At 44.3% G+C, this 14,001-nt stretch overlaps 1 protein-coding gene across 1 annotated transcript in view; it reads right to left on the bottom strand.

Moving 5' to 3' along the window:
- Positions 1–14,001, bottom strand: part of GXYLT2 (glucoside xylosyltransferase 2) — an 81,479-nt gene that overhangs the window by 53,200 nt on the left and 14,278 nt on the right. Inside the window, exon 2 of the mRNA XM_033210463.1 lies at positions 7,159–7,351. Coding sequence (XP_033066354.1) covers positions 7,159–7,351 — 193 coding nt within the window. The remainder of the gene's footprint in view (positions 1–7,158; positions 7,352–14,001) is intronic.

Here is a 14,001-nt window from a genome sequence, read left to right as displayed (position 1 = left end):
CACACGGGCTAATTTTTGTATTTTTGGTAGAGTCGGGGTTTCACCATGTTGGCCAGACTGGTCTTGAACTCCCGACCTCAGGTGATCTGCCCGCGTTGGCCTCCCAAAGTGTTGGGATTACAGGCATGAGCCACCATGCCCAGCTCCCCCAATACCTTTAAAAAGGGCTCCTTGCATGGAATTAGAACCAGCTGCCTGAGACCTCCTCCACATCACGCCTCGTTTTGTCCTGCAGAGCAACACGGAAGAAATCTAATTCCAATTGCATATGTCTTTAAACTACTGAAGAATACCTTATCATCTCTTTCTCTGGGCTATTTTTCCTAAATCCTCAAAAAAAAAAAAAAAAAAAAAAGGAAATGAATAATGAAGAGGCATGGTCCCTGTCCTCTAAAAGCATGTGATACTACTTAAAAGCAACCCTTTGGTGCTTTTTTTTCTTTCTTTCTTTAAAGGAAAAACAACCCAAAAAAACCATCTCCTCACCATGTTTTAGTTACTTTGTGGTACTCTCAGGATGCTAGGTTGCGCACAATAAAATCAATTCAGGCTCTTTTGAGATGGAGTCTCACCCTGTTGCCCAGGCTGGAGTGCAGTGCTGCCATCTTGACTCACTGCAACCTCCACTCCCGGGTTCAAGCGATTCTCGTGCCTCAGCCTCCTAAGTAGCTGGGATTACAGGTGTGTGCCACCACGCCCAGCTAATTTTTGTATTTTTAGTAGAAACGGGGTTTCACCATGTTGGCCAGGCTGGTCTCAAACTCCTGACCTTAGCTCGCCTTAGCTTCCCAAAGTGTTGGGATTACAGGTGTGAGCCACCATGTCTGGTCCAATTCAGGTTCTTTAAGCCAAAAAGAATTTAATGAAAGGATATTAGGTAGCTCAGAAGACCAGTGGGAGGGCTGGAGAACCAGACTCAGGGGCCATGCCCTGATCCAGCTTAAGCCAGACCCAGGCTCTACGGCGTCCTGTGTCTTTTCCATCTGTTAGTCAGAGCCTACCACAAGCCAGTCTGGTAAGGAAACCCCAGCTACTATCACCACAAGTGCCACAGTTTGCCCCTCTGATTCCAGGCACTGAAACCTCCTGATGACAATTCTTCCCATGGCAGCTCTCTTCTTGCCACCCCCTCACACACACGCACATGTGCACCCATATGCACATATACACACGCACATACATGCGCGCACACACACACATGCATATATATATATATACACACACACACACACATACACATATACAAATATATACTGGCTGCCCCTACCACCAGAATGGATTGGTAGCCTCCTTATTTGTGTGTCCTACTACTTCCTGATTCTGATTTGGGCAGGAGTATAGTTTAGCCGAATCTCAACCACATGCCTGATCCCGAGTTGCCAGAAAAGGCTAGGAAACCAGCTAGCTGGCATCTCCCACTTCTCTGTTGAGAGATGACGAAAATACATGAAACTTTAAAATATGAAGTATCTACCGTGTAGACGGCAAATACCACCAGACATCCTGTACATATGCAACTTTAAAAAGTCTAATTAAATACAGAAGAACTCGCCCATACTGCAGCCTTCAGAGGAATCATGACGGTAACTGGCAGTTTGTTTCGTTTTCACCCTGAGGTAAAAAATAGGTGGCCCTGAACTTCCCAGAAGTTATCCCCAAAAAACCCTGGGTTGCCCACAATGCCCTGGAAAAGGGTGACAGCCCACCTCCTCAGCATGTGCCAGTGGCTTGGCAGGAACCAAAACGGCTGTTCTATTTCTTTAGACCTAACAAAGTACCCAACATATAGGAGATGTTTCAGAGAATCTTTGTGGGATAAAAAAAAAAAAAATACTTTACCTGATTCGGCCTCACCACCACAAGCAGGGTATCATTTGCCCCATAACCCAGATGACAAACTGAAGCTGAGAGAAATTCTATGGCTTACATAAGGGCAAAGGCAGTATGCATCTAAACTGGCAACATAATCCCTGCATGGACAAGAAAGGGATGGTAGTATATGCCCTACCTAGTTTTTTTAAAAATTATTTTTATTTATTTATTTAATTTATTTTGAGACAGAGTCTTGCTCTGTCACCCAGGCTGGAGTACAGTGGCATAGTCTTGGCTCACTGCAACCTCCGCCTCCCAGGTTCAAGTGATTCTCATGCCTCAGACTCCCCTGAAGCTGGGACTACAGGCACATGCCACCATGCCTGGCTAATTTTTGTATTTTTAGTAGAGACAGGGTTTTGCCATGTTGGCCAGGCTGGTCTCGAACTCTAGACCTCAGGTGATCCACTGGCCTTGGCCTCCCAAAGTGCTGGGATTACAGCCGTAAGCCATCATGCCTGTCCACTGCCTAGTTTTTAACACCCTGTCATAATTTCCTTCGTTAGATGAGCTTCACTGGTTTAATAAAAACATGAGGAAATGAACCATCAAAGGGATAAAGTCATCAGAAAAATTCAACACCTAGCACAACTTCACAAGTATCTGCAATAATTCTTCCATACAATTTAGCTCTTAATTTATAATGTTCCAGTTCCTACGGCTCATAAAAAATTACTCCAAAACTTAGTGGTATAAAACAATCATTTATTATGCTTACAGATTTCACGGATCAGGAATTCAGACAACGCAGAGGAGGGGACAGGTTGACTCTGCTCCACAGTGTCTGGGGCCTCAGCTGGAAGCCTTGAAGGCTGGTGGCTGGAATCTTCTGAAAGCTGATTCACTCATATGTCTAGACTTTGGGGTTGGCTGTTGGCTAGAGGCCTCAGTTCTTTTCAGGGGCAGGCATCCTCACAAAGAGCCAGGCAGAAACTGTATCCTTTTTATGTCACATAGCATTACATTTGGCATAATGTATTTCATACATACATACATGTTTGTGTATGTATGTACATGTGTATGTACATATATATGTAATATATTAACTGTTGCCTTACAACAAATTACCCCAAAACTTAGTAGCGTATGATCACAAACAGGCCAGGTGTGGTGGCATGTGCCTAAATTCCCAGTATTTTGGGAGGCCAAGGCAGGAGGATCACTTGAGCCCAGAGTTCAAAACCAGCCTGGGCAACACAGGGAGACCCCATCTCTACAAAAAATAAAATATTAGCCAGTGCTGGGCAGAGTGACTCATGCCTGTAATCCCGGCACTCTGAGAGACTGAGGCAGGCAGAACACTTGAGGTCAGGAGTTTGAGACCAGCCTGGCCAACGTGACGAAACCCTGTCTCTACTAAAAATACAAAAATTAGTTGGGCATGGTGGTGCGGCTTGTAGTCCCAGCTACTTGGGAGGCTGAGGCAGGAGAATTTCTTGAATCCAGGGGGCGGAGAATGCTGTGAGCTAAGATCATGCCACTGCACTCCAGCCTGGGCGACAGAGCAAGATGCTGTCTCAAAAAAAAAAAAAATATATATATATATATACACACACACACACACACACACACACACCTTATATATTATATATATTTAAATACATATAATATATATTTTTATTAGCCAGGCATGGAGAGGATGCTGAGGCAGGAGGATTGCTTGAGTCCAGGCGTTCAAGGATGCAGTGAGCTATGATTGTGCCACTGCACTGGGCAACAGAGTGAGACCCTGTCTCAAAAAAATAAAAAGTATGTAAAATAAAACCACAAACATGTATGACTTTACATAGTTTCTTAGGGTTGAGAATGTACGAGCTGGGTTGTTCTGTCTCAGGGCCTCTCATGAGATTACAGGGCTATGGTCATCTGAAGGCTTGAAGGGGCTGGAGGATCTTCCTCCCAGCTCACACACAAGTGTTGGCAAGGGGTCTCCATTCCATGCAGAGGCCATGTAGGCCTCTCCAGAGGGCTACTCTGACATGGTAGCTGGCTTCCCCCAGACCCACTGATCCGAGATGGAAGGTGAAGTGCCTTTTGTAACCCGATCTCAGAAGTGACCTACCATCCCTTCCACCCTGTCCTATTAGTCACACAGAGGACCCTGGGACAGTGCAGGAGGGAAGTACACCAGCGTGTGAATAACAGAACGTAGGACCACTGGGGGCCTCCTTGGAATGTACGACCTACAAACAGATATGGTTACACGTACACATCTTCCTTCCCTTCCCTTTTGCTTGTTTGTTTGTTTGTTTGTTTTCTGAGACAGAGTCTTTCTCTGTCACCCAGGCTAGAGTGCAATGGCACGATCTCAGCTCACTGCAACTCCACCTCCCAGGTTCGAGCAATTCTTCTGACTCAACCTCCCGAGTAGCTGGGACTGCAGGCACACTCCACCATGCCAGCTAATTTTTGTATTTTTAGTACAGACAGGGTTTTGCCATGTTGACCAGGCTGGTCTTGAACTCCTGACCTCAGGTGATCTGCCCGCCTCGGCTTCCCAAAGTGCTGGGATTACAGGTGTGAGCCACCACACCCGGCCCTTCCCTTCCCCTTTTAAAGTCCAAGTCTGTATTTTGTTCTGCTCCGTCCCCACATCCTTGCTTTTTAGCATGCAGCAGGTAATCACTAAGTACTTGGTAGACGGATATTTTACAAGATATGAGTAGTGTTTGCGCATAGCCAGCTTCCCTTCGTTCCGCCCCATAGAGCACTTCTCAGCCCCCCACAGTTGGATGGGCTTGTGACTACTAGCAAGTTAAACATGCATGGAAAGACCTGTGTCCCTGCCACACTGAGGGAATGAAAGGCGGGGTTATGACTCTCTAGTCTCTTTCCTGCCATGGCATCCCACGAACGATGTCAAATGCTCTGGTAAGTGTAGCTAACACATGAATAGCCTCAGTCTACTTCCCAAACCTGAGGCTGTGCAGAATGGAGGCTCTGCCCCCTGGGAGACAAGCTGCAGGCACATGAAAAGTATCTGAGTTTTGGGGAGTTGTTACTGAAGCCTGACCTGACCTATCCAGATTACAGATCTACCATCTCTTTTAGCAAACCTGCTAGCCTCAAGTTGCAGGTGGGGAACTGAGGCTCAAAAAGGCCAAAAGACTAACCCAAGGTCATATAGCAAGTACATACTGGAGGTGAGTTCTGAATTTGAGTCTTCTGTCTACTACTTCAGGAGGTGGTACGGTATATCGACTAATTCCATGGAAGGTTGAGCCAATAAACTTGACCTGAACCCTGATGAGCAAATCGCTAAAATTCTCTAAGCTCAATGATCTCAGTCTGTAAAACTGGGATATAATAGTTACCTTCTTCAAAGGTTACCTTTGAAGATTATGAGGATTAAATGAGATGAACTCATAAATCATAAGCCCTTAACAAATGCTATATACTCGCATTATCATTTCCCTTACACTTCAGCCTCTGAGCTAACTGTATAGAGTTGCAGCCTTTTTCCTTCACCCTTCCCCTGATTCAGATCCTTTACAAGGCATTTTCCAATCAATTCCAAAGCCCCAAGACTATTTCCTCCATGGTTTCTCTTGGTAAAGATGTCAAGGTGATTTTCTTTCCTACTCAAACATAACACATTTTCTATCTTTCTATTATTAGCCTTTCTCTGCCCAACATGCTTTTATTGGGCATTTCTCATTAGTGCAGCTAGCCTGGTGACAGCATACAGCACTGTTGACTCAAGTCGGTAGACCACAAAGCAAAACAGCTTCTCGCTCTGCCACCATTTGGGAACGTACTACAAAAGAAAACTCTCAAGGAAAACAAAGCCTGTTCTGCAAAGGTCATGTGTGTACCTACCCTGGGGGAAGAGACCTTTCCAAAGCTCTTCTTGTGTACTGGAAAAACTCATTACCTATTCTTCAGTATGGGAATAGTCAAATAAATGAGGATATAGCCCCGTAATAAAATAGTATGTAGTCACCAAAAAGAATGAGGTAAGAATGTAGGAGTACTGACTGGGAGCAATGCTGATGATACAGTTTTCAGTGCAGAAAAGCAAGTTCCATAACAATATACACAGTATCATCCTGATTTTGTAAAAGAAATACAATTTAATCAGGATATATACATATGTATGTAATTACACATATGCATATCTATATGTACAAACATACAGATACACAACTGTATATGGAAAAAAAAACAACCGTCAGGTGCAGTGGCTCATGCCTGGAATCCCAGCACTTTGGCAGGGACAGGCAGGTGGATCATTTGAGGTCAGAAGTACAAGACCAGCCTGGTCAACATGGTGAGACTCCATGTTTACTAAAAATACAAAAATTAGGGCCGGGTGCGGTGGTTCAAGCCTGTAATCCCAGCACTTTGGGAGGCCGAGATGGGCAGATCACAAGGTCAGGAGATCAAGACCATCCTGGCTAACAAGGTGAAACCCCATCTCTACTAAAAAATACAAAAAACTAGCTGGGCGAGGTGGTGGGCGCCTGTAGTCCCAGCTACTCAGGAGGCTGTGGCAGGAGAATGACGTAAGCCTGGGAGGCGGAGCTTGCAGTGAGCTGAGATCCGGCCACTGCACCCCAGCCTGGGCGACAGAGCAAGACTCCATCTCAAAAAAAAAAAAAAAAAAAAATTAGCTGGGCATGGGGGTGAATGCCTATAATCCTAGATACTCAGAGGCTAAGCAGAAGAATCACTTGAACCCAAGAGACAGATGGTGCAATGAGCTAAGATCGCATCACTGGACTCCAATCTGGGCAACAGAGTGAGCCTCTGTCTCAAAAAAAAAAAAAAAAAAAAAAAGAAAAGAGAAAGAAAAAGAAAAAGAAAAAAAAAGAACCAGGGGCTGGGCACAGTGGTACATGCCTATAATCCCAGCACTTTGGGAAGCCGAGGTGGACAGATTGCTTAAGCCAACCTAGGCAACATGGCAAAATTCTGTCTCTATTAAAAAACATACAAAAATTAGCCAGGCATGGTGGTGCGTGCCTGTGGTCCCAGCTACTTGGGAGGCTGAGGTGGGAGGATCACTTGAGCCTGGAAGGTTGAGGCTGCAGAGAGCCGAGATTGTACCACTGTATTCTAGCCTGGGCAATAGAGTGAGACCCTGTCCTCATTCAATCCTCACCATATCTCTATGAGATAGGTGTAATTATCCCTGTATTACCAAAAAGTGAGGCTCAGAGTCAAGTGTTCAAGGTCACACAATTGAACATGCAGCAAAATACATTAGTCAACAGAATATGCAGTTCCTAAAATGTAGTCTGTTTGTACTCAGTGAACACTGTGCCATGATTTCTGCAAATTCACCTGCTTATCAAACTCGGGCTTCAGAGAGTCTTCAGTGAAGATGTGGAATTGGATCTTCCTGTGGCTAAAGAGCACAGCTGATTTGAGCATGACCAGCGTCTCCTCCAGCCGATTGCCACAGGCCACCACAGCCAGGTGGATCCAGAGCTCGGGTGGCAGCACAGCTTGGAAACTCCTGGGTTCTCCAGGCCTCCTAGGAAGAAAGAAGACAAGTGAAAGCTATTACTAAACTCAAAAAAGTAAAAACAACAAAAAACCAGTGAGTGAATGGTTAGAACACTTCAAAACCTGATCAGGCACAATCTGTTATATTTTATAAAGGGATAAGCATTTTGACAATTCCTCCTGCTTAGAGAAAAATACCATTTATTCCCATATTTATCCTGGCAATAGCAGGATGAGTCACTGTTTGGACTGCTATAGGTGTCTGAGGCTTTTTCTGCCAGCACTCAGCTGTCTAGTGCCTGCTGGCTGCCTACTGGCCCATGTTTGGAAATAGTATTGCTAAACTTCGACAGCTGACACAAGGGCTGTGGAGCTCCCACTCGCACAGGCCGTGGAAATTAGATTTGAATGCAACTTGAACAAGAGCAGGGTGGGTTGTGGCTTTCCCATGTGAAACGAGCAACATGATATTCCCATCATCTGGATGTTTTTAGGTTGGGGTGGAATGCATGACCACTGGACCAATGCAAGTCTGGGAGGTGAGAAAAGAAAACAACATATGTGCCCTGACTACATCTCAGGAGAGTCTTGAAGAAACAGGTGTTAATCCTGACTGTCTCGCCAATACTGGTGAGGTGGTGGGTATGAAATTCATCTTCCAGTATGAAATTCACATTAATGAGAAACAGGCAGGAGAGGGGGCAGGTTAAACTGAAAATGATCAAGGTATCATATACTGAGTCAACAGCTGACAGAGGGATAGGGTCCAAGGGTCCAGAATCATCATCCAGCTATTTCCTAGTAATAAAAGATTTGTTCCAGACCAGGGGATGCAGCCAAGCCTCAAACACACCACAGAGAAACATTTGCAGGCAAGTTGGAAGAAGTTGGCCTGGAAAAGGTGCCCTGAGACAAATGAAACTAATTTACTTGCACAAAAGATTTGGAGACCAGGGGAACTTGGATGTCAAATGCTACCTTCCTTCCAAAAACTTCGAGTTCAATCAGCTTGCTGCTCCATTATTCACTGCATGGTTGAATAATGGCAGTCTTGCTCCAGATTTCTTTCACCAGGAGGAAAGTTGAAGATGTGGGTGGAGCATTTTGGAAAGCTTCCCAATTTGATTACTTATGAGCATGCTTAGCAGAAGCACAGTCTCATGGCTCAGCTAAGACCAGATGCGGAGAGTTACTTGGATTCCATCTACTTCGGGGATCACAAGAAAAGAGAGTAGAGACATCTCAAGTATCTCTAGAAATTGTCCACTTCTCTCCATTCTCCCTGCCATTCATTATCTGGTGAGGCCACCATCTCCCTTCGCTTAGATCACTGAGACAGCCCTTTGGGTGGTCCACCTGTCTCCAATCTTATCTTTAACCCCCAGCCTATGCTTTCTCCTGGTTGGTGCCTGGGTGATGTTCCTCTAAAATGCAAATAGGATTGTGTTATTCTCTTGATTAAAATCATGCAAGGGCTCCCCACTGCCCCCAAGATCAAGTCAAAGCTGCTGACTATGGTTGCTACTTACATCTCTCACAACTGCCCCCAGTACCCCAATCTGGAGAGGCGGCCATTCATAATCATAGTCATATTCTGTTTCACTTCCAGCGCAAGTGACCATGCTGTGTTGCCTCCAGGTCTTGGCACATACATTGTCTGTCTCTCTTTATTTCAGAAATGCTCTTCTCTGCCCTCTTTTCCTTGCTAACTCCAGATCATTTATTAATCAACAAATCTTTACTAAGTACTATTATGTGTAGGCATTATAATAGAAAGACAGTAGTGAACAAAACAAAGACGCCTGCACTGGAGGAAGTTACATTCTGCAAGGAATAAGGGAAACACAAAAATAAATAAGAGTCAAAGTAGATGGTAACTAAATAATTTACATAGAAAGCTAGACAGTAATAAGTACTATGAAGGGAATACATAGTGGAGCAGGATGGGGGTACCAGGAGCGGCTGGCGGGCTGGGGCAGCATATTCCCGACAGTGCCAAGTTGGAAAAGGCCTAACTAAGGTGAGCTCTGCAAATAACCTACAGGAGGGGAGGTAGGGAGCCATATTCACATCTGGGGGGAGGAGCATGCCATGCAGAGGGGACGGCAGAACAAAGGCACTAAATCAGGGATCTGCCTGAAGAATGTGAGGACCCCTGCCTGCAAGACTCACAGGCCTGGTCTCTTCCTTGGCTTCATGGGTGGGTTTTCATGTTTGCTATTTAAGCCAACTCCCAATTCACATGTAAAGGGATGTGAAGGAGATGTTAAAGATGATGCTAAAATGACAGCCAATCTCTAAAAATCAGTCAAGACACTAGCTGAAAAACGCTATGAAAGAGATTTAATGCAAACTCATTTGCTTAAAATTATGCCCAGTATTTAGGGATATGCATCTAATTCAAATGGACTAAGACCATAAAGGCAATCACTTAGATATCTTAAATACGACAACCCTCACCTGCCCCCAAACAGAACGACTCCATCTAGTTTAGCTTTACATATTGGGCTTCTGCAAGAATAACAAGTTTTAATCTTAGTAATCAGGGAAGTACAAATCCAAATACTAAAGAGATTTATTTTTATTTTCAGACTGGCAAAAATTACAAAGTAAAATAGAAGCTGGACCATATTGAGCTTTCACGTGGATATGGGGCAGGGGACAGCTCAGGCGCTGGTGGGGGCAGTGTAAGTTGGACTGCACACTTTGGAGAGCCATTTGGCAACATTTAACACAGGTGAAGATGGATGTTCACCTTCCATCCTTCCAGTCCAACTCCTGCATATATAACCTGAAGAAACTCTTGCACATTTGCACAAGACCTATGCAAGAATGTTCACAGCAGCGCTGCTTATTGATAATGAAAAATAGGTAATAAACTTCAGTGACTATGCAAAGGAGAAAAGTGAATATATTTGCTATGTTTTTAAAGTGAATACCATAGAGCAGTGAAAAAAAATAAACCAGACTGACATGTACCAACATAAGGCCAAAGAGGATGAAAAACAACAGGCCAGTGCGGTGGCTCATGCCCGTAATCCCAGCACTTTGGTAGGTCGAGGCGGGCAGATCACTTGAGGTCAGGAGTTTGAGACCAGCCTGGCCATCATGGTGAAACCTTGTCTCTACTAAAAATACAAAAATTAGCTGGGTGTGGTAGCATGTGCCTGTAATCCCAGCTACTTGGGAGGCTGAGGCAGGAGAATTGCTTGAACCTGGGAGACTGAGGTTACAATGAGCTGAGATGGTGCCACTGCACTCCAGCTGGGTGAGAGTGAGACTCTGTCTCAAAAACAAATGCAGGAGAGTGGTTATTTTTTTCCTTTCCTTTCCTTTCTCTTCTCCTCTCCTCTCCTCTCCTCTCTCCTCCCCTCCCCTCTCCTCCCCTCCTCTCCTTTCCTTTCCTTTCTCTTCTCCTCTCCTCTCCTCTCCTCTCCTCTCTCCTCCCCTCCCCTCTCCTCCCCTCCTCTCCTTTCCTTTCCTTCCCCTTTCCTTTCTCCTTTCCCCTTTCCTTTCCCCTTTCCACTTTCCTTTCCCCTTTTCTTTTCTTCTTTCTTTTTTTTTGAGACAGAATCTCACTCTGTTGCCCAGGCTGGAGCGCAGTGGTGCGATTTCAGCTCACTGCAACCTCCACCTCCCAGGCTCAAGCAATTCTCATGCCTCAGCCTCCTAAGTAGCAGGGACAAGTGGGAGGCCACCATGCCTGGTTAGGTTTTTTTTTTTTTTTTGTATCTTTAGTAGAGACACGGTTTTGCCATGTTAGCTAGGCTGGTCTTGAACTCCTTGCCTCAAGTGATCCGCCCGCCTTGGCCTCCCAAAATGCTGGGATTACAGGCATGAGCCACCATGCCTGGCTGGATAGTGGTTATTTCTGATTAAAATCTTATTCCTTAAGTCGAGTGGTGGGCACTTCATTTTGTTATTATCTTTATTTTTTGTGGCCCCAAAGTATTTGACTTTTTTTTTTTTAATTAAAAAAAAGTATGCACTGCCCTGCAAGACAGCAGGTCACCTCTTCTCTTCTTTGCAGGCTTCAGTGATTTGGGTCTGCACAGCACAAAAAGCAGGGGCTAGGGACGACAATCTTTCACAGTGTCTGGTGACAGGTACTAAAAAGAAAAATAAAACCTCTCCTGGTGCCAGTTCAAGTATCAGTGGTTGGGATTTAATGAGACCTCTGCTGGCCTCACCCTATTACTTCTCACATTACATGAAAAATCTCAGGCTTTAGGTAGTCAGTGTTAGTGCTGTGCAGTCACAATGCATAATAAAGTTTAAGGACACGGGTGTGGTGTGCCTTTCACCATCTCCTACTGATGGCACTCTCAAATGTCACTCAAGACTGTGAGGATCCAGGGGAGTGCAGTCTAGGGACCTAGGACTCCTCAACCCCTTGAATGACTAGGATTGGGCAGGGAATGGGTGATAAGGAATTCTAGCACTGCTGTGACTGATAGTTAATATTTACGTTCTTATTTTTACTTTATAAAAGGGGACTGGAGTGAACATTTGCTGTCCAGAAATTTTAAGGACCTGTTTCTAAGGGAGGGGTTGATGGCAACGATCCTGGTAACCATGCTGGTACAGCCTGAATAGGAGTCAACCTATCACAATGGAAAAGCAGAGTCAGATGATGGCAGGGCAGATCTCCCGTGATACTACGTGGATCTAGGTGCACCTGACCCTAACCTGGGGCAGTTTAGTTACTAAACCAGTAAACTCCCTTTCGCTTAAACCAATTTGAAACGAACTTACAACTTAGCAATCAAAATAATGAGTCATAACATAGGTCCTAAAAAGATGTTTCTAATCAACTTTGACTCTTCCTGCCTTGCTCATATTCACTTGATTTATCTTTTGAAATGCCCACTGAACCCATTCCCCCCTCGTTGCTCACTGCTATGACCCCTACCCAAATCCTGACCATTCTTCCAGTTTTGTGGCTGGAAGAGATGCCAGACACCATGTAGGGCAGGGGATTCCCTACCTGGCCATGCATCATAATCATCTGCAGTGTCTGTTATTCTGCAGACTCCCAACCCACAGAGATTCTGATTCCATGGGTCTTGGGTGAGGCCCTGGAGTTTGCATACTAACACACTTGTACTACACACCACTCATAGTTCAGCTATGGTCAGGAACCAGGGATCTGAGCTCATATCTCACCTCTCCTCCTTTCCTTAAGACTTACATTCCCAGAAATGGAATTACTGGGTTAATATCTATGATCCTTTCAAGAAAGTAGCAATTTTGATAGTTTCTCAAATTTACCCAAGTTCTAAAGGAAAGCATCAGACTACGAGAAGAAAGCAAAAAGCGTAACAAACACTACCCCAGCCATCTCTGGATTACTTGTACTATGCAAGTGGAAATGGTCTTGTGTAAGACCTACTGCCTCCTAATTTCCATGTATTCCAATGGGGTGATGCATAGGTGTTAGTAAACATTTAGACTCCAATACAGCAAGTAACACTGAGTTACACAGTGAGAAAGCTATTCCATTTTCAGTGCTTTTTCAATAACAGCAACAACAATAAAGTCTCAGCTTGATGCTTTTTAAGAATTTTAATATTTTCTTATTCCTTTTTGTTTTGTTTTGTTTTTTGAGATGGAGTCTCGCCCTGTGGCAAAGGCTCGAGTGCAATGGTGTGATCCCAGTTCACTGCAACTCTGCCTCCTGGGTTCAAACGATTCTCCTGCCTCAGCCTCCCAAGTAGTTGGGATTACAGGCACCCACCACCATGCCCAGCTAATTTTTGTATTTTTAGTAGAGATGGGGTTTCACTATCTTGGCCAGGCTGGTCTCGAACTCCTGACCTCATGGTTCGCCTGCCTTGGCCTCCCAAAGTGCTGGGATTACAGGCATGAGCCACTGCGCCTGGCCTTTCTTATTTATTTATTTTTTTGTAGAGATGGGATCTTACTATATTGCCCAGACTGAACTCCTGGGCTCAAATGATCCTCCCACCTCAGCTTCGCAAAGTATTGGGATTATAGGCGTGAGCCACTGCACTCGGCTCAGCTTGCTGCTTACATGTCTTGAACACTTTTCTGATATTGTCTAATCCTCCCTTTCAATTGAAAAGACACCAGAACCATCAGCAGGAAAGAATAACAAGCTAAAAATGAACAACATTTAGTGTTTTTAGTGTTTGACAATTACCTTCTATTAATGTTATTACTGACAATTTCTGGCTTTCTGATACAAAGTTTCCTTTAAAAAAAATGTACTTAGGATGTGGAGAAACTAGGACCCTCAAACATTGCTGGTGGGATTAGAAACTGATACAGCCACTTTGGAAAACAGTTTGGTAGTTCCTGAGAATGTTAAATATAGAAGGTACCATATGACCCAGAAGTTCCTTTCCTAGTTAGATACCTACAGGAACTGAAAACATGTGTCCACATAAAAGGTTGTACACAAATGTTCAAATAGCAGCATGATTCCCAATAGCCAAAAAGCCCAACTTAAATGTCCATCAACTGGTAAACTGATACATCAAATATCCATACAATGGAATACTATTTGGCAGTAAAAAGGAATCAAGTATGATATGATGAGTGCTACAACATAAATGAAACTTGAAAACAGTAAACCTGTGAACGTAATGACAATGTAAAAAGCCACATATTTTATGATTCCACATATATGAAAAGTCCAAAATAGGCAAAGCCACA

This window comes from Trachypithecus francoisi, unplaced genomic scaffold, assembly GCF_009764315.1.
Source record: "Trachypithecus francoisi isolate TF-2019V2 unplaced genomic scaffold, Tfra_2.0 Lachesis_group0, whole genome shotgun sequence".
In the NCBI taxonomy this organism is placed as follows: Eukaryota; Metazoa; Chordata; class Mammalia; order Primates; family Cercopithecidae; genus Trachypithecus; species Trachypithecus francoisi.
The sequence above is the reverse complement of the archived record's forward strand: the minus strand, read 5'-3'. Positions and strand labels throughout refer to the sequence as shown.